This window comes from Erinaceus europaeus, chromosome 19, assembly GCF_950295315.1.
Source record: "Erinaceus europaeus chromosome 19, mEriEur2.1, whole genome shotgun sequence".
NCBI lineage: Eukaryota > Metazoa > Chordata > Mammalia > Eulipotyphla > Erinaceidae > Erinaceus > Erinaceus europaeus.
This window is the reverse complement of record NC_080180.1, coordinates 35,643,977-35,664,752: the sequence shown is the minus strand read 5'-3', so window position 1 is coordinate 35,664,752 and position 20,776 is coordinate 35,643,977. Positions and strand designations below refer to the sequence as shown.

The 20,776-nt window shown below is 37.8% G+C and overlaps 1 protein-coding gene across 1 annotated transcript in view; it reads left to right on the top strand.

Annotated features, from left to right (window-relative positions):
- ADAM7 (ADAM metallopeptidase domain 7) overlaps positions 1 to 20,776 on the top strand; it is a 111,407-nt gene that overhangs the window by 40,394 nt on the left and 50,237 nt on the right. Inside the window, exons 13-20 of the mRNA XM_016190718.2 lie at positions 135 to 224; positions 4,123 to 4,318; positions 5,616 to 5,718; positions 7,302 to 7,488; positions 10,853 to 10,939; positions 14,365 to 14,431; positions 15,047 to 15,152; positions 15,419 to 15,509. Coding sequence (XP_016046204.2) covers positions 135 to 224; positions 4,123 to 4,318; positions 5,616 to 5,718; positions 7,302 to 7,488; positions 10,853 to 10,939; positions 14,365 to 14,431; positions 15,047 to 15,152; positions 15,419 to 15,509 — 927 coding nt within the window. The remainder of the gene's footprint in view (positions 1 to 134; positions 225 to 4,122; positions 4,319 to 5,615; positions 5,719 to 7,301; positions 7,489 to 10,852; positions 10,940 to 14,364; positions 14,432 to 15,046; positions 15,153 to 15,418; positions 15,510 to 20,776) is intronic.

Genomic DNA, 20,776 nt, shown 5'->3' with positions numbered 1-20,776 from the left:
TGTATATATATTACATGTAATAGTAAAAGATATTTAGATATGAAAGAAAATCAATGCTAAATCACACAGAAGTACAAGTAACTAGCTCTTTAAATGCAAACTGATTCCTAATCCTTATTTCTTTATTATTGCAGGAGTGCACTGATCCTTGCTGTGATGCAAGCAAGTGTTTGTTAAAGCCAGGTTTTACTTGTACAGTAGGAGAATGCTGTGAATCTTGTCAGGTAAGATCTTACACTAAAACTTGAGTTTCCCTGTTTCAGTTTGTTTATTAAGTGTAGGTAAAAGCAAAGAAAAATATATTTGAATTTGAAAATAGTAGTAACTAGTTCATAGGGATGTATTCCTAGGAATGACTAATACCTAGAGGACCTAGCTGACTCTGGCCAAAGGTTCGCCTTTGATTTTTCCATAACCTAGCTCAGTCCAATGTATATTGACTTGCTGAATGAGAGAATTTTTTTCATGTCATTCCCTTCAGCAAAATAGGCAGGACAATTTTTCTTGTCCATATAGATAAGTTTAATTTTGATGACATACAGAGTACTCATTAGAAACGTGAGGGGGCTGGATGGTGGCACACCTGGTTGAGCGTACGTGTTGCAGTGCGTAAGGACCTGAATTTGAGCCCTTGGTTCCTACCTGCAAAGGGAAAGCTTTTCGAGTGGTAAAGCAGGGCTACGGGTCTCTTTCTGTCTCTCTCCCTTCCTATAACCTCCATCTCTTTCAATTAAAAAAAAAAAGAAAGAAAGAAACATGAGTTTCTGAGTGTGTGTGTGTGTGTGTGTGTGTGTGTGTGTGTGTGTGTGTGTGTGTGTTTGTGTATTCTGGAACCTGAGGTAAAGAAAATAAGAAGGTTGAAATACTTTTCTCATTTCTTTATTATAAGTCCATACATATGCATAAGTATAATCTATTATTGGACAGAAACAGAGAAAACAAGAGGGAAGGGGGAGATAGAGAGAGACAGAGAGACACCTACAGCCATACGCCACCACTCTTGAAGCTTTCCCCCTGCAGGTGGGGACCAGGGAATGGAACCTGGGTCCTTGTTCACTGTGACTTGTACACTTAACCAGGTGTGCCACCATCTGGCCCCTTTCTTATTTATTTTTTATTTATTTTTATTTATTTAAGAAAGGAGACATTAACAAAACCATAGAATAAGAGGGGTACAATTCCGCACAATTCCCATAACCCGATATCCACATCTCAGCCCCTCCCCTGATAGCCTTCCCACTCTCTATCTCTCTGGGAGTATGGATCCAGGGTCATTGTGGGTTGCAGAGGGTGGAAGGTCTGGCTTCTGTAATTTCTTCCCCGCTGAACATGGGCGTTGACTGGTCAATCCATACTACCAGTCTCTCTCTCTCTTTCCCTAGTAGGGTGGGGCTCTGAGGAAGTGGTGATCCAGTACACATTGATGGGGTCGTCTGTCCAGGGAAGTCTGGTCAACATCTTGCTGGCCAGATGAACCTGGTGGCTGAAAAGAGAGTTAACACACAAAGCCAAACAAATTGTTGAACAATCATGGACCTAAAGACTGGAATAGTGCAGATGAAGTGTTGGGGGTATTCCCTGCATGCTCTTGTGTACTTCTGCTTTCAGGTATATATTTTTCCCCTAGTTTATGGGCACGGGTGAACCTATGCTCTATTTCAGGGGACCTGAACTATATCTAGGTTTGGGGACTTTATTGGGGAGTGGAACACCTGGAATGGAATTAGAGAATACTATGAAAGGAAAGGTCTCACCCGATTGATGAAGCTGAAGGGTTGTCATTCCACACCTGAAGTCTCTGGACACAGTCTCAAGTGAAGCATGCTTGGGTGGTGCTAGTTGTGTTGATTAGGTTGCGATCCGTGGATGCAATATTATTTGATTTGAATTGAGAGCAGCATGCAGAAAAGGGGGCCCCACCCTAAGGTTCCAGGACTGGGGGAAATATAGGCTCTATAGTGGAGATGTGAGGTTCCTGTTGTCTTAGGGTTCAAGACAATGGATAGTTATTGTTATCATCACATTATTTGGTGATAGGGTTAACTTTGGAAAGTCCCTTTGATAGGGTTTGGGGTAAAGTACCTAGTATCTTGTATATAGCTGTGTTGTCGGTTGATTCTGTTCTCCCTGGTCTAGGCTTTTGGGAGAGAACATATCAAAGACGGCCTATGTATTAAAAAGAATCGGTCTGTGTTTTAAGAAGTTCTAGACATATCATCAGTTTTTCGCCTCTCATATTAATTAAATAGTGGTTTATATAATGTATAAACTTTAATAGGATTGTACATAAACACCACTCCCACCACCTAAAGACTGTGTCCCATCCCCGACACCCACCCCCACCCCCCCCACCCTCCACCATGCCGGGAAGTCCAATGGCCACCCTCCCCTTCACCACAGTGTGTTTACATTGGTGCCCTGCTCTCGATTTAATCAGATCCTGCTTTTAGTTTCCCTTTCTGTTCTTTCTCAACTTCTGTTGATGAGTTGGGACATCCCATACTCATCTTTATCTTTCTGATTTAGCTGACTTAACATAATTCCTTCTAGCTCTGTCCAAGATGGGTCAGAGAAGGTGGGCTCATTGTTCTTAATAGCTGCATAGTATTCCATTGTGTATATGTACCACAGCTTTCTCAGCCACTCATCTGATGTTGGGCACCTGGGTTCCTTCCAGGTTTTAGCTATTATGAATTGTGTTGCTATGAACATAGATGTACACACATCTTTTTGGTTGGGCATTATGGAATCCTTGGGGTAGATCCTCAGGAGAGGAATTACTGGGTCATATGGAAGGTCCATGTCTAGCCTTGTAAGAGTTCTCCAGACTGCTGTCCAGAGAGGCTGGACCAATTTACATTCTCACCAGCAGTGTAGAAGGGTTCCTCTGTCCCCACAGCCTCTCCAACATTTGTTGCTGCTGTCCTTTTTGATGTATGCCATTCTCACAGGAGTGAGGTGGTATCGCAATGTTGTCTTTATTTGCATCTCTCTGACAATCAGAGACCTGGAATAGTTTTTCATATGTTTGTTAGCCTTTTGGATCTCCTCTGAAGTGAATGTCTTGTTCATATCCCCTGCTCATTTTTGGATGGGGTCATTTGCTTTTTTGGTGCAAAGTTTGCTGAGTTCTCTGTATATTTTGGTGATTAATCTCTTGTCTGATGTATGGCATGTGAAGATCTTCTCCCATTCTGTGAGGGGTCTCTTTGTTTGTGTGATAGTTTCTTTGGCTGTGCAGAAGCTTTTCAATTTGATGTAGTCCCATTGGTTTGTTTCTGCTTTAGTCTTCCTTGCAATTGGGTTTGTTTCATCAAAGATGTCCTTGAGGTTTAGGTGGGAAAGTGTTCCACCAATTTTTTCCTCTAAGTATTTGATAGTTTCTGGTCTGACATCCAGGTCTTTGATCCATTTGGAGTTGACTTTTGTTTCTGGTGAGATAAGGTGGTTCAATTTCATTCTTTTGCATGTTATAACCCAGTTTTCCCAGCACCATTTATTGAAGAGAGCCTCCTTCTTCCATTTAATACTTTGGGCCCGCTTATCAAAGATTAGATGTCCATAGGTGTGGGGGTATCTGGCCCCTTTTAAGGCCATTCTAAGTCTACTTCAAATTGTTATGATAGAAAATTTCAAATTATGTTTTTGTTCCTAAGTTTATATAACATAAAGAAATATATAATGAGAATAGTTTTCTAAAATGAAAATGGAAGGAATGATCCATCTTTAAAAAATTCAGCTTAACTGTTAAGCACAGGTGGCTCAAAGCACAAGGACTGTCATAAGTATCTCAGTTCAAGCCCCCGGCTCCCCACCTGCAGGGGAGTCGCCTCACGGTGAAGCAGGCCTGCAGGTGTCTGTCTTTGCCCCTCTCTGTCTTCCCCTCCTCTCTCTATTTCTCACTGTCCTATCCAACAACAAAGACATCAATAAGAACAACAGTAATAGCTACAACAATCAAACAAAGGCAACAAAAAGGGAAAATGAATAAATAAATATCTTAAAAAATTTTAAAAAAACAACAAAAATTCAGCTTAATTATCTGTGCTACCTTTCTTTATATTTGCTGAAAATAATCCACCTATGTATTCATATTTAATTTTCTTTGTTTTTCACTATCAGTTGAAGCAAGCAGGTACAATTTGTAGGCCAGCAAAAGACGAATGTGATTTTCCTGAAGTATGTACTGGTGACTTTTCTGGATGCCCTAAAGACCAATTCCAAGTAGACGGATTTCCTTGCAAGAATTCAGAAGGCTATTGCTTCATGGGAAAATGTCCCACCCGTAATGATCAGTGCTCTAACTTGTTTGGTGAAGGTGAGAGACAATTACAGTGAATGACTATACAACTTATAAACATTAGTTTTCCGTTCCTGTCCTGTAGGACTTTGGGGGGAAATTGTAAATGATGCCTTTTGTACTACTCTTCCTAGATATTTCCTAGCATCCCTCTGGATATTACCTTTCATGTTATTATTATTTTTTTTTTTACCTCTCATTGTTCATATACTGGGCTGGGCAGTGGCACAAGTGGTTAAGTGCACAAGTTACCATGCACAAGGACCACCTGTAGGGAGGAAGCTTCACGAGTGGTGAAGCAAGTACTACAGGTGTCTCCCTCTCTATATCCCCATCTCCTCTTGAATTCTCTTTGTTTGGGGCTGGGCGATGGCACACCGGCTTAACTGCACAAAATACAAAACTCAGGGATCCTGATTTGACCCCCTGGGCTCTCCACTTGCAGGGGAGTAGCTTCACACGTAGTGATGCCAGTCTGCAGGTGTCTGCCCTTCTCTCTTCCTCTCTATTTCCCCCTTCTCTCTCAATTTCTTTCTGTCCTATCAAATTAAAATGGAAAAAAAGGCCACCATGATCAGTGGATTTGTAGTGCAGGTGCCAAGACCCAGCAATAACCCTGGAGGCAAAATAATAATTAATAATAATAATAATAACTATAATAATTCTCCTTGTCCTGTCAAATAAAATAAAATAAAGAAAAAAATTGGAAGCAACCTAGATGTCCAACAACAAATAAGTGGTTAATTATAATATAATATTATATAAGCTTGAAAGAGTCATGTTACATGAAATAAGCCAGAAAGAGAAGGATTAATATAGGATTGACTCATGAACGTACAGAAATTGAGAAATAAGAACAGAAAGGGGAAACACAATATAGAACTTGGACTGGGTTTGGTGTACTGCACCAAAGTAAAGGACTTTCTAGGGGAAGGGGAAGGATGGCTTTCAGGTCATATTGTGTGATGGTGCAGGAGTACCTAGACTGTGGGTTTCTGTTTTCTAGAAAATTGAGAAATTTTACACATGTGCCAAAAGTTGTATTTACTGTAAACTAATCCCCTAATACAAATTATACACATATATATTCATAGACTACTTAATTAATGCAGGTAGAGGTATGTTTATTACTTGTCAGTTTACAGGCCCTTCCCTAAAATATCTTCTTGAAGAAATTCAATAGTATTTTATTTACTATTCATATTCTGTTTTACCGCTGCAAGATACATATGTATATATATATACACACATATTTTTATGTGATTCATAATATTCAGTGTTTCATTATCTCCCTCTTATTTTATTTGGATACCAGGAGCAAAAGAAAGTCCTGATATTTGCTATGAGATGAATATGAAAGGGACTAAATTTGGATATTGCAAAAACACGGGAACTGGATTAATGCCCTGTGAAGAGAAGTAAGTACATTGTAAAGAAAAGCAAGTGTTCTCTAGGAGTGTTTTGCAAAATCAGAACGGCCCTTGTTCTGATATCTGCTAATCTCTTTTTATTGAAATCAGGAAGAAATAGAAACAGGAAGAGAGAGCAATAGAACACACACCTGCCTACAGTGTAAATCAGCACTTATGCACTGTATTTATTAACCAAATTCATGGACTATGAGGAGCTAAAATGGGAGAGTCAGGAACATCAGGAGAGAGTCCATTTAACAAAGAAAAGGGAGCAAATGAGGAGAATTAAGTAGAAGGGATAAGAGGAAGAAGGAAGGGAAGAGGAATGGCCAGGAAAAGAAGAAAATTATAATTCCATTAAAGGGGCAAGGGTAGAAAGCTTAATGGTTATACAAAGAGCTTCTTGCCTAAGGCTCCCAAGTCCCAGGTTCAATCCCTTGCACCACCATAAGCCAGAGCTGAGCAGTGCTCTGGTAAAAAAAAAAAAAAAAAAAAAAAAAAAATCCACTGTATATATGTGCCTAGACACCAATCAAGGGGAGATAAGAAGCTGGTTACTATATTATAAATTATTAATTTCCCAATAAGACAAGATTTAAAAAAGAAAGGTTGAAGCTAAAATTAGGAGAAAAGGGAAACTTGAACATTACACCTAATTTTGAAAAACATGAAGTGAGTCCTACTTACAAGTTTATCACTGAAATTTTGTGAATGTGTCTGTGTTACAAAGCAACTGAGTTTGAACATAACAGCAAAACTTATGCAGTAGGCAAAAACAAGCAATCACTTAACTTCCCTTTCCTACAATTGCCTTCTACTCAATTACTATTCTACATATGTGAGACCTTTTTTAAAAAAGTATCAGTCCAAGGTTACTATGAGAATCTTTCTTCTACTATGCAAGAGAGACTATAAAATAGATATTTGTGTCCTAAAAATTATATAAATAGAAGGTAATAATAAATACTGTTCTGTAAAGTTGAGCTAATATTGATTTATGATGATTACAATGAGATCTTAGAGACTATCAATTCATTTTTTCCCATTTCTTTAATCTTATTTCTCTCTACTTTCTTTTTTATTACTATTAGTGATTTAAAAATTATTGACAAGACTGTGGGACAACAGGGGTACAATTCCATATAATTACCACCACTGGAGTTCTATCCTATCCCCTCCACTGATAGCTTCCCTGTTCTTTATCCCTCTGGGAGTATGGACCAAAGCTATACATGGGTGCCAAAGGTGGGAGGTCTGGTTTCTGTTATTGCTTCTCCACTGAACTTGAGCACTGAAAGCCTATGTATCTTTTCCTAGTGGGGTAGACCTCTGGGGAGATGGGGTTTCAAGACACATTGGTGAGGTTATTTGCCCAGGAAAGAGACTATCAATTCATATCTTCACCTATTCACCTCAGATTTCAGGATCAGCGCTGATCCAACAGTTTACCCTACTTTCCTGATTCTTGAGTGGTCTGTTGACAACTCCAGGTTTATAAGTGTGTAAAATAACCTGGACACTTCACTGTCAACCTAGTCACTAAAGTTGTGTTTATGGCTCGATGCCTGAGGATTCTTTCTTTCTTCCAGTGATGTCAAATGCGGGAAGCTCTTCTGCTCCAGAGGGCATCAGTCAGCTCTCCCAGCAGATGAAGTGGTCTATTATATTGATAATCCCAAGGAGAATGCCACTGCTGAATGCAAAGCCTTATATCTACATCACAATTCTGAAGATTTTGGTTTGGTTGCTCCTGGAACAAAATGTGGAGATAAAATGGTGCGATAATGTTTTTTAAATTATTAAAATGCTACATTTCGTTTTGAAAATTCCCATTTTTCAAAATGAAACTTGCTTTTTCCGTTTGATCCTGTTACTGGTCCCTGAGGGCCTATATATGGGAAAGTGGAAAATAACTGACAACTGATTTTGATTAAGCAAAACAGCACTGTAATAAATACTTATTTTGCTGATCAATGTTTTGCAAAATAAACACAAATATACTTAATTAGCATCCTACAGTGGACATCTATGCACAATCTTCAGTTTGTATGTTAAATGGTCACACATTATTTTATTCGTTCAGTGATATTTATTTGAACCTTTGGCTGTATAAGATACAGATAATGGAAAGATAATTGTGCCTGAAAAGTTCTTAGATACAGTCAAATGTATATAATCTGATAATTTGCCTCATTATGGTTTAAAGAATGTGCATACTTAAATTATTTGTTTTTATTGAAGTAATTTTTCTCTTTTGCAACACTATGTTTTAGGACCAGTTTCGTCCATTCTGTCCTTTCATTCTTTACATCTCACTCACCTCTCAGAAAGGTGTCTCAGTTGTGTGTTCAAACACCAAAGATTTGTTTTGACTTGTCTTTGTCTTTTCCTTTTTGTTCTTCCTTCCTTTTATACCCCGCTAATGAGTGAAACCACTCAGTTCTTGTTTTTCTCCTTCTGATTTACTTCACTTAGCATAGCTCTATCCCATTCTATCTATGTATCTCAAATAGAAAGATGTATCTCTTTCTTTCTTTTTCCTCTTCCTTTTCTTTCTTTCATTCTTTTTTTTTTTTTTTTAATATCAGGGCTATTGCTGGGGCTTGGTGGCTGCACAATTTCTCCATTGTTCCTACTGGCCAGTTTTTTAAATTTTTTTCTTTTGATAGCACATGATACAGAGAGAGGTGGTAGGGGAAGAGCAATAGAAAGGGGAGACGTCTGCAACACTATCCCACTACTATTTAATCTTCTTTCTGCAGGTGAAAAATCAGAAAGTTTGATCCTGGGTACTCATATGTTATATCATGCCACTTTAACCCATTTATGAAATATTAGATTATTTCTATATCTGCTTTATGAATAAAATTGCTGGGCAGGAGTAGATAGCATAATGGTTATGCAAGAAGAATCTCATGCCTGAGGCTCCAAAGTCCCAGGTTCAACCCCCTGCTGAGCAGTGCTCTGGTTAAAAAAAAAAAAAAATGCTGTGAGCACAGGAGCACATATACTTTTTTTTTGGATTAGCATTTTGACAGTTTAGATACCTAATTTAGTACTGCCAGATCATATCTTAGACCTCTTTCTAAGATTTTAACAAACATATATTATTTCCTGACAGGCTAAAGCAGTTTACCCTCCTGCTAACAGTATATGAGTTGAGTTCCCTCCCTCCCCTCAATACATTCACCAACACTACTTGTTTAGAATTTTCTTGACCTAATATTTCTCACTGGTATAAGGTAAGACCACATTGTAGTTTCACTGTGCGTTCCTGTGATGATAAGTAATAATGAGCGAGTCCTTGTGAGCCTGCTGTTTATCTGTATTCTGATGTGAAGAAAGGTTTACGTTGCTCTCCTGTCCATTTTAGTGATATCATCTGCTTTTGTAATATTGAATTTTATTTTAATTGTTCTACTTTTAGTTGGTCTATCAGATTTTCTATTTCCTCATGATTCAGTCCAAGAGAACTGTGCAATTGTAAGAACATGTCCATTACTTAATGTTTTCACTGGGCTCCTGTGATTCTTTCTATTTCTTTGGTATCTCAGAAGTTATTCTCTTTAATCCTGGTTCTATTTATTATAGCTACTATTTCTTTTCTCCTTAGTGAGTTTGAACATTGTCCATTTTGTTTGTCTTTTTGAGCAGCCAGAATTTGGTTTCACTGTTATTTTATATTTATTTTCTATTTTATTCTGTTTATTTTTATAGATTTTTAATTATTTTAAAGTATTCTTATTTACTATTGGATAAAGAGAGAGAAATTAAGAGAAGAGAGGTAAAGAGAAAGAGATAGAGAGATATCTACATCCTTGCTTTCCCATGAAGCTTTCCCCCTGCAAGGTTCTAGGGGCTTGAATCTTGGTCCAGACACCACTGCCTGCCCCCCTTTTTCTGTTCATGTCTATTCTAATAATTATAATTACTTTCCTTCCACTAAATTTTGGTCTGATTTACTCTTCAGCAGGACACATGTTCTTCTTATATCCACATAGTAGATTAGTGAGGACTATAAAAATAAACCTTGACAAATACAGGTAAGTTGGAATAATACCAATACCAATTATTTTTTCATGACCATGTGAAGTTTACTAAGATACTTAGCATTCCTAAAATTATGTAAGCTGTTCCTGAGCAATCAGTGTTAAAAAAATAAAAATAAAAATGGCAGTTAGAATATACCTTAGGGAAGACAAGTGGTGATGCACCTGGTTGAGTGCACATGTTACAGTGCTTAAGGACCCAGGTTAGAGCCCTCAGTCCCCACATGCAGGGGGAAAGCTTCACAAGTGGTGAAGCAGTGCTGCAAATGTCTCTCTGTCTCTTTCCCTCTCTATCAACCCCTTCCCTCTCAAACTTCTGACTATCTCTATACAACAAACGAATAAAGATTAAAATAAAATAAAATAAAATACCTTGTTACAGGGCTGGTGGGATAGCTCATTTGAATCGTGTACAGCTTTCCACGTGTGACACAGGTTCCAGCCTGGCCCCCACTGTACTGAAGGAATTTTTAGTGCTGTGGTCTTTTTCACACACACTCTCTCCCCCTTTCTGTCTCTATCTAAGAAAGAGAGAGAATGAAAGAAAATATCTTGATGTGAATAAAATGGAAGTGGAGTGGAAATGCACCTTAGTATGACTTATGGAACGCAGCAGCAAAACCGATTTAAAGACAGAAATTCATAAGACATAAAACTGATCAGTTTCCAACAAAAGTATCCAACATGAAATGACAGTAATTTAGTTACAACATAGACACACATTAAAGCAAACTGTAAACTGAAATGAGTATATATGAATGAGCTGATATTAACAAAATGCTTAACCAAGTACCATGATATAAAGGATCCTCATTAAAGAAATAAAAACTGACAGAAATAACAGCAGTTGTTGCAGCTTCAACTATAGACACAATGATATATTAACATTTCAAAATCAACAAGGATATAGATACTTTAGGCATTAAAAGTAAGTACAGATTTTATTGTTAAATGTACATACAATCTTCATAGAGGATTTCTTCTTTCCCAGTAGATGTGAAGTGACATTTTTTCATGATAGACAGAAGATGTTGTAAATAGAGCACACACTCTTCGTTCATCTCATAGCATATTTGTTGCTTCATTTCTAGATGTGCATCCATAGTGAATGTGTGAGCATCGAAAAGTTCCAGAGTTCATCCAATTGCTCTGCTCAGTGCATCAATAATGATGTGAGTGTTTGCTTTTTTAAAAAACTAGTTCATTTGCTCGTTTTTACATAGAACTTCAATATTTAACATGTATGGATATGTGTATACGTATATTTATATGTATGGAGGTGAGGTTTGAAATCAGATATAAATTTCATATTCATTACTCATAAATGATTATTCAAGCTGATACAAAGAGCCAGCCTAAGAGGCATTGCTGGGTATTGCTAAGAGGCATTGCAAATTTAAATCATATCTTTGTGTTTAAAAAACTAGAAAACCAAAGATTTATGTACAGATGAAGTTTTAAGTCACAGTTTAAAGTTAGAACTGCCTTATAATCATTTGTTGTATAATTACATCTATATCAACAGTAGGCTATAACTTTTGAAACAACAAATGTGTGTGTGTGTGTGTGTGTGTGTGTGTTTGAGCTTTTTCAGTTAACTGTTTAATACAGTACTTTACATCTGTAGGTAAACATTTCCTAAAATTGATTAATTTGTAACACATATAGAATTATATATTTTAATTTGCATAACAGGTGACCACTTTTGCATATAGAGAACTAGGCATGCTGCTGTTAAAGACAACTCTAGCATATATGTTCTTTTTTATTTTATTGGTGATCTAATATTGATTTACAAAATTATATGTCAGCAGGAGCATACTTCCACACCATTCCCACCACCAGAGTTCTAAATTCACAGTCTCCACACTGCAAGCCACCACAGTGCTTCTAAGTTTGCAGACATGGGTCAACCATCATCTCTACAATTAATTATCTGTCTATATTTGTACATAATTGTCCCCTTTTTCTTCATGGTCCAATCCTCTCTTCTCCTCCAAGCCACTTCTAGCAACTTTACTACATCCAAATGTTGCTCCACTTTTCCTCCGGGTGCTGATGGAGCTAGAGTTCAGAGCCCTCTTATCCTGTTCCTCCTGTCACTTCTCCACCACTGGGAGTATGGATCAAAGTTGTTTTGGGGGTGCAGAAGGTAGACGTTCTGGCTTCTGTACTTGTTTCTCCACTGGACATGGGCATTGGCAGGCTGATTCATACCCTCAGCCTGTTTCTATCTTTCCCTAGTGGGCTTGAGCTCAGGAGAGGTGGGGTTCCAGTACACATTAGTGAGGTCGTCTGTTCAGAGAAGTCAGGATGGAATCATGATAGCATCTGCAACTTGGTGTTTGGAAAGTGGCAGGATATAAAATGATACAATATAGTTAATGAACAAGAATCATAAAGTAGAAACAGAGCAGATGAGATTAGAGCTCTTAGGGTGGAAAGAATCTAGGAAGTTCATTTTAGGCATGTTTCTTGGAGCTCAGGACTATGGTAGTTTTTTATTAATTTTGATAGCTAACATGAAGTTGGATAAAAACATTGTCTGAGAAAATGGTGTCAGAATAGAGAAAAGGGCTAGAAAGTTTGATTAAGGCAGTGAGTGAGTAGCTCCCATTCTTGAAAAAAATCTGTGGATAAAATGAACTATTTACTTCCATCCACCCAACCCAGGGCATACATATGTATACATATCCAGAGCCTGTGTAACCTCTAAGTCCCTATTGGCCTGAGCTCATGGTCACAACTGGGAACAGTGCAGGCTACTCTCATTTCAAGATCAATCTTTCTTTAGTGGCAGGACAGAATTCCCCAGCCTCCCTGCAGAGACTAGAGCTATTTCTATCATCACTGCTTTATGATGAGGGCAAAGTCCTGGGAAGGCCTACAAGAGGGATTATGATTTTGTTCCTCATGGAAGTGACCAGTTGTGGTACAGAGTGGGGTCCATTTGTGGTCTAGGCCTATAAAATTTGTTTTTTTTTTTTAATTTTTTATTTAAGAAAGGATTAGTGAACAAAAGCATAAGGTAGGAGGGGTACAACTCCACACAATTCCCAACACCCAATCCCCATAACCCACCCCCTCCCATGGTAGCTTTCCCATTCTCTAGCCCTCTGGGAGCATGGACTCAGGGTCGTTGAGGGTTGCAGAAGGTAGAAGGTCTGGCTTCTGTAATTGCTTCCCCGCTGAACATGGGCGTTGACTGGTCGGTCCATACCCCTAGTCTGCCTCTCTCTTTCCCTAGTAGGGTGTGACTCTGGGGAAGCTGAGCTCCAGGACACATTGGTGGGGTCTTCAATCCAGGGAAGCCTAGCCAGCATCCTGGTGGCATCTGGAACCTGGTGATTGAAAAGAGAGTTAACATATGAAGCCAAACAATTTGTTGAGCTAGGCCTATAATATTTGTATGGGAATCTAAGGGTTCCTTGACTAAGACCCCAGATGAGGTGGTGTGATACTGACCAAAAGGGCCATTATTAAGTTGGCCAGTCTCTTGCCCTTATCCAAATTTTGTAGTTCTCTGATGACCTTAGATGTTCTCCCAGTCGTTTAAGCACCAAGTGTCATTTGTTGAAACCAACCAGGATTAGTGTTTTGGGATCTGTCTTTGGGCCTTTCTGCATATATGTTCTTAACTAATATCTAATTCTCTGATGTGATACTGTCAGTTTTTACTCACATCAGTCAACATCATCTCATTAATACTAAACCAAGTTAGGGTCTTCTCTCTGATTATTTTATGTCCTACAAAGGCTTTTAATTTCATAATATTTTTGCCTTCTACAAAGATAAGCCACTGGGTTGGGGAAACAGCATAATGAATATGCAAAAAAGTTTCATGCCTGAGGGTCTAGACAGTGGTGCACCAGGTTAAGCACACATAGTATCTGAAGTAGGACCCGGGTTTGAGCCCTGGTTTCCCGTCTGCAGTGGAGACACTTCACACGTAGTGAAGCAAGTCTACAGGTGTCTTATCTTTCTCTCCTTCTCTACTCCTGCTTGCAAGTTTTCTCTCTGTCTTACTGAATAAAATAGGAAAAGAAAAAAGAAGAAGGAGGAGGAGGAGAAGGAGACGGAGGAAGAGAAGGAAGAGAAATAGCTGCCAGGACAGTGCAAGTGGCATTGAGCTCTAGAGCTAACCCTGGACCAAAAATAAATAAACAAACAAATAAATAAATAAATACTTTCATGCCTAAGGCTCCAATCTCCCAAGTTCAGTCCTCAGCACCACCATAAACCAAAATTGAGCAGTGTGCTTTTGTGTTTCTATTTTTCTTTCTCTCATTGAAATGAAATAAATATAACTTTTTAAAAAAAAAAAAAAGGTAAGCCATGCTGTTTATCTGTATTTGAAATGGTTATAGCTATTCTTTTCTTTAAAGGATATCTTCAAAAGTAGTAGATTTTTATAACTGCTTTTTTCAAAAGTATTTGCAAATTAAGCATTTTTCAGCAGTGATGCTGACATGAATTTTTGTTTGTTATTAAAACAAAGTGCACGTATTTAATGTATAATTAGTGCTAAATAAGTGAAAATGTAATTTATGTCAGTCATTTGATAACATAACACAATTTATTTCTCTTTCAGGAGAACGATCAGAAGCATGACTGCCAGTGCAATGAAGATCAAATACCTATTTCCTGGGATGAAAACTTAAATATTACCAGTGAGCATTTGAGAATATAATTTCTTACATATATCAAAAGTCTAGTTAGTGAGAAAGTTTTACTTTCCCATTTTTACTACATTCTTACTATTTTCTAGCATAAATTTGGATAGTCTTGTTGCTATTTTGCATATTTAACTATCCAAATTTGATTTTTACTAAATTAAGCTTCTAGAGAAATTTTTAGGGTAAGTCTTCTAAAAACCTAATTTATTTCTGTTATCAATTACTGACAAAATTTCCAGCCAGTGGTGGTTTCCTTGAACATGGTAGAACAATGGGTAGATTGTCAATTGCTAAACAGATAACTTATTAAGAATATTGTAACCTTTTATTTTGTATATATTTTTAAAAGGAATAATTAAACCCCACTAAGAAAAAAGAAGAATTGTAAAGTGTAAATAAATAAATAAAAATAAGTCAGTCATGAGGCCAGGCAGTGGCGCAACTGGTTGAGCTCACATGTTAATACGTCCTTCTGTCTCAGTTTCTGTTTCTCTTCAGTAAATAAGAAATAAATTATGTTTTTAAGATTAGGTAAATCTTAATATACCACTTTCCTAGTTGATGTCCTAACTGAATTCTATGGGATCTTTTTCCCCTCTGATGTTGCAGATATTAGTATCCTGATCATTCTGCTTGTCCTGCTTATTACTGGTATTCTGGGTCTTGTATTCACAATTTATCACCATCGATGTAATAGATCGAAACAAGTCCATTGGTATGTCTTTATTTTCTGTGTACTGAAGTGAACCATAGCTAAGAATATATAACTTTGTACCTGTAGATGGGGGACAAAGCTCATCTTAGAGACTAGGTGAGAACATAAATAAAGTGAGCTTTTATATACCTTGTTATCATCCAAATGTTTATGCTAATGGTTGCTATAAGGTGGAATCAGTATTTGAAAAGTCTGTCTTCTAAATGATTTAATGCTAACCACAAGCTTAAACCACTTGTGTCAATGTTCAATTTTCTTCCTGACAGCTCACCTAGAGAAACTCAAGGAGTAGAGAATAAAGGATATTTCTGTGATGAACAGCATTCAAGAACTGAATATGGAAGTCATCATCTTCATGTAAGAAACTTACACTTGCAATAATATTTTTTTTTAAGATATAGCTATGTCTGTGTTTGAAATACAGCTGCTATCAGGAATCAGCAAGGTGACATAACTAGAGATTATCCACTTGTTAAAATGACAATTGGAGAATATTATCAATAGAAAATCATTATTTCACTAGCAGTTAACAGTGTAAGATAAAAAGCTACTTTTAAATTTTTTACTTTTTTCTGTGTGGCAAATGCAGTCATTTTTAATTTCTCTGGCATTTTTTTTTCTTTACTTGACTAGAGGAAAAGTGCTAGCAAATACTCAAAAGCTTACTTCCTACCTCTTTTTTTCTACTTCCCCTTGCCAACACTGCTCCAAATTCCACACACACAGCAAGGGTTGGGGTAGAGGGCATTTAGAAAGGTCTCTGGACTGAGACATCTCTATAGCAGTGGCACCTGGACTCTGACCCTGAACTCCACACTGCCTGCACACATATAATTATACATATAATTATACATATAATTATAGTCAAAAAATGTGTTTTAATGTAATTTTGATATTTATAAACTTAGTGAGTATTGTTTTGTGTCCCAGCCTATGATTTGTATTTGATAATATTTCAAGTGTTTTTTAAGAATAATGAACATTTACAAGTTTGAGAGTAGGAATGTATGTGTATATCTAATATGGACATCAAGTCAATTACTTCATCTAAAACCATTATTTTCTTATTAAACTCTTGAGTAGGTGACCTATTCTTTGATATAACTGTTGGGTTGAGATTATCTTCTTGGGACTGGGTAGACAGTGCAGACTTAGAGTACAGGACTTATATGTAAGGAATCCTTGGGTCAATCTCCAACACTACCAATAAGAAAAGCTGAGCATTCTGGCTAAAAAGAAAAGAAAGAGAGAGAGAAAGAGAGACCCCTTATTTTGTTGCATTACTCCCGATAATAATGTTTTATATATTTAGATATACCTGTGTTTATATATTTATCTGTATACCCGTGTTGGGTATATAGATAAATACTAATGACATGCAATTAATTAATTGATTATCCCCTGATCATTATACATTATCTGCCTTTGTCTCCTACTACCTTTTTGTTTGTTTGTTTATATATGTTTTTTGCCTTCAGGGTCATTGCCGGGGTTCGGTGCCTGCACCACAAATCCACTGCTCCTGGAGGCCATTTTTCTCCTTTGTTACTCTGGTTGTTTTACCATTGCTGTGGCTATTATTATGGTTGCTATTGATGTCGTTGTTGTTGGACAGAACAGAAAGAAATGGAGAGAGGAGGGGAAGACAGAGAGGGGGAGAGAAAGATAGACACCTGCAGACTCGCTTCACTGCCTGTGAAGTGACTCCCCTACAGGTGGGGAGCCAGGGGCCTCCAACCGGTATCCTTCCGCTGATTCAATTTGCCTTTGTACTTAACATGAGTTTTCATATGCATAATATTTCTTGTAGTGTAAACCTTGTGGTGATAAAATCCTTTTATCCATTGCCTTGTTTTTAATCTAGGGAAATCTTTATTTCTCTACCACAGCTGAATGGTAATTTTGCCTGCTAGATTTGGTGCCGCATTTTTATCTTTAAATTTCTGAATAAATTGCCCTATTTTCTCCAAGTCTTTTTTTTCCTGCTAAGCATTCTGCTGATGGTCTGTTTGAGATATCTTAGTTTTTACATATTGTCTCCTAGCAAATTTTAACATTTTCTTCATTTTTGATTTCTGATAATCTAACAATCTGGTGTGCTGATCTTTTTGCATTGTGAAGTGTGGGCATTCTATCATTTTAGTGACATTCTATGCTTAATTATTTAGGTCTTCAAAGTTCTCAGCTATTATTTATTTGAATCATTTCTCTATTTTCTTTCCACTCTTTGGTATACCAATTGTCCTCATGTTTCCTCCTTGAATTGAGTTTGATTGGTAGGTTTTCTTCCTTTTTCCTAATCTTCTCTCTTGTTGTCTATCCATGCGTTGTCTTTTATTAATTCATTGTCTCCTATTCTTTTCTTCTATTCAATTTTACTTATTCATTATTCTCTGTGCAGTTGTCTGTTTACTATACTTTCCATTAAAATGTTTATTTCGTTTATTGTTTTGTATATCCAGCATCTATCTCTGAATTTTTTATGACTTTAAATGTTTTGGTAAAGAAGTCATTCTTTTTCTTTTTTTTTTTTTTTTTGGAAAATTTCATGAATGCTTCAATATGTCAGTGTGTATTTGAAATATATGATTGATTATTTTCATTAAAATCACTTTAGATTTCTTGGCCATTAGACTCTTCGTTTCCATGTCATTAAGATTGATTTCTGAGGACACTTCTTTAAATTCACTGTGTCAGCATTAAACCTTCCCCCACCCCTGGCATTTGCTTTGCTTTTCCAGTAGGTGGTTCTGTGGCTCCAGTTTTGGAGGCATTTGCTTTTCAGTTCTCAGGCGAATGAGAGAAGAGGGTTCAACCTGTTGAGGGTTTCTTCAATCTCCAGTGTAGGTGGGGAGGACAAGGTTATGCATCAAATCCCTTTCCGTCTCCTTTCTTCTTTTGATCCAACTATTCTCTGACTATTACCAGTGGTCTTTGTCCCAAGTCTTTCTTCTAGGTCTAGCTATAAGTGTCTCTTGCTATGGATGGCTAGCTCTAAGACAGATAGTCCTGGATTTCCCCGGAAGCTGAACATCTGGCACACAATGCCATACTACATGCTATACATAAGCCAGGTAGTAGCACACAGTTACAGTCAGCAATGTTAATATGCCCCTTCTTTGTCAAGGAGCTCCTGGAGCCCTGGAGATGTGTGTTCCTAAAATTCAGACCCTTTCTTTGCTTGGGCCACAGTTTTCTTTTCTTTTATTTATATATTGTTTAACTTGTTATATTTATTCATTTATTTTAACAGAGCACTGCTCAACTCTGGCCTCTGGTGGCAATAAAGACTGAACAGGGGATCTCAGAGCCTCAAGCATTTATTTATTTATGTATTTGCCTCTTGGGTTATTGCTGGGGCTCAGTGCCTGCACTACGAATCCACTGATCCTGGGAGCCATTTTTCCCATTTTGTAGCCCTTGTTGTTATCCTTGTTGTTGTTCTCATTATTATTGTTGTTGTCATTGCTGTTGTTGTAGGATAGGACAGAGAGAAATAGAAAGAGGAGGGGAAGACAGAGAGGGAGAGACAGATAGATACCTGCAGACCTGCTTCACCACATCGAGTCATCCCCAGAAAGTGGAGAGCCAGGCCTTAAGCCAAGATCCTTATGCCAGTCCTTGCACTTATGCACATGTGTGCTGAACCAGCTGCCCTACAGCCCAACTCTCGGGCTACAGTTTTCACATTTGCCATGTTTCATCTGCAAATCCAGGCTCCAATGAGCTCAAAAGCATGCAGCCAACTCAAGCATTGACTATAAGTGGGTTGTTCATCTCCCTGGACCAGTAAGATCCGGAGGGAGGGAATTCAGCCTGCCACACTGTGTCAGTCAGAATAACAAGGGTTCAGAATCTGGTCATCATACTCAGGTGACTGTGTTGTGGTCTTTCCTCGCAGTGAAGTAGCTTCCTGGAATCCAGAAGACTTGTATGACCCTCAGACCTTGTCCTTCCCTTAGTGTTGCCTACAACGTATGCTACTACTTCTCTATGGTTCACTCTTTTGCTGAGGTTGTGACTGGAGTTCCATCTCCCTTGCCCTATTCTGCTAACACCATCTTTTATTTGCCACCAACCTTCAAAAAAATGGGTTAGTCAGACAGTCCCCAATGATAAGTACATGCAAGTTGCCTAAAAGATCTATTTGGCCTCAGCTTGTGTGTTAAGTGGATATTTCCCTGCTGTATCCTACTCTACCATACTTTCTGATCATGTTCTACAGAACTTCCTGAGTGATGCAAAGCACTAAAACATATTCAATTAAAAACAGATCATCTGGAGGTCGGGCAGTAGCACCACGGGTAAAGTGTACATGACAGGAAGCACAAGGACCAGTATAAGGATCCCTGTTCCAGCCCCCAGCTTCCCACCTGCAGGGGGGTGGGGGTCGCTTCACAAATGGTGAAGCAGGTCTGCAGTTGTCTATCTTCTCTCCCACTCTCTGTCTTTCCATCCTCTCTCGATTTCTCTGTCCTATCCAACAACAACAACATCAGTGGCAATAATAACAATAACGACAACAACAAGGGCAACAAAATGGGAAAAATGGCCTCCAGGAGTAGTGGATTTGTAGTGCAGGCACTGAGCCCCAGCAATAATCCTCGAGGCAAAAAAAAAACCAAACTGATCATCTGAATAGTCTTGTATCTAGTAAAAATATTGAATTTATTATCATAACCTTTCCACAAATAAAATACTATGTACATGTTACTTAACTGTCCAATCCTGTCAAACATTGAATTAAATAATATCAACTTTATATGATTGAGTGGGGTAGATAGCATAATGGTTATACAAAGAGATTCTCATACGTGAGGCTCCATAGTCCCAGGTTCAGTCTCCCATACCAGCATAAGCCAGAGCTGAGCAGTGCTCTGGGGACACAATTTACCATGAAAACTTAGAATTTTCTGCCTAGTGTGATAGCTCACTTAGCTCACTTTTATCATGCATGTGACTCATGTTCAAGCCACCAGTACACCACATGGGGGTCCTATGGCACCGAGGGAAGCTTTAGTGCCATCGTCTGTCTGTCTTTCTCTTTAATATTTTTAATTATGCTTATTTTATTTATTAGATAAAAAATAGCTAGTAATTGACAGGGAAGGGGATGACAGGAAGAGACAGAGAGACATCTGCAGCACTGCTTCATCATTCAAAAAGCTTTCCTCTTGAAGGTGGGGATCAGGGACTCAAACCTGGGTCCTTGTGCATTGTAACCTGTGCACTAAAGCAGATGCACCACCATCCAACCTCAAGTGCCATAGTCTCTTTCTCTCACCCTCTCTCTCTCTCTAAAAGTCAACCCAGATGCCTAGAGATGACAAAATTTAATAAATAAATAAATAGAATGTCATGGTATGCAACATAAGTAAAATACTATAAGACTAAGATGACAGGGTAAATTTAGGACTAAATTAATTGATCAAATCAATTCATTGTACTATTAGACCTAAAAATCAATTTCATGTAATCTTTTTAAGAGGTGCAAGAGTGAGAAACATTTGAAAAAATAATAATCTCTATTTCTGATTAAACTTAGTAGATGAGAGAATGAAATAACTTCTTTGAACTTGAAAAGAGGCATATACCAAAAACTTCTACATTCAACAACTAATATT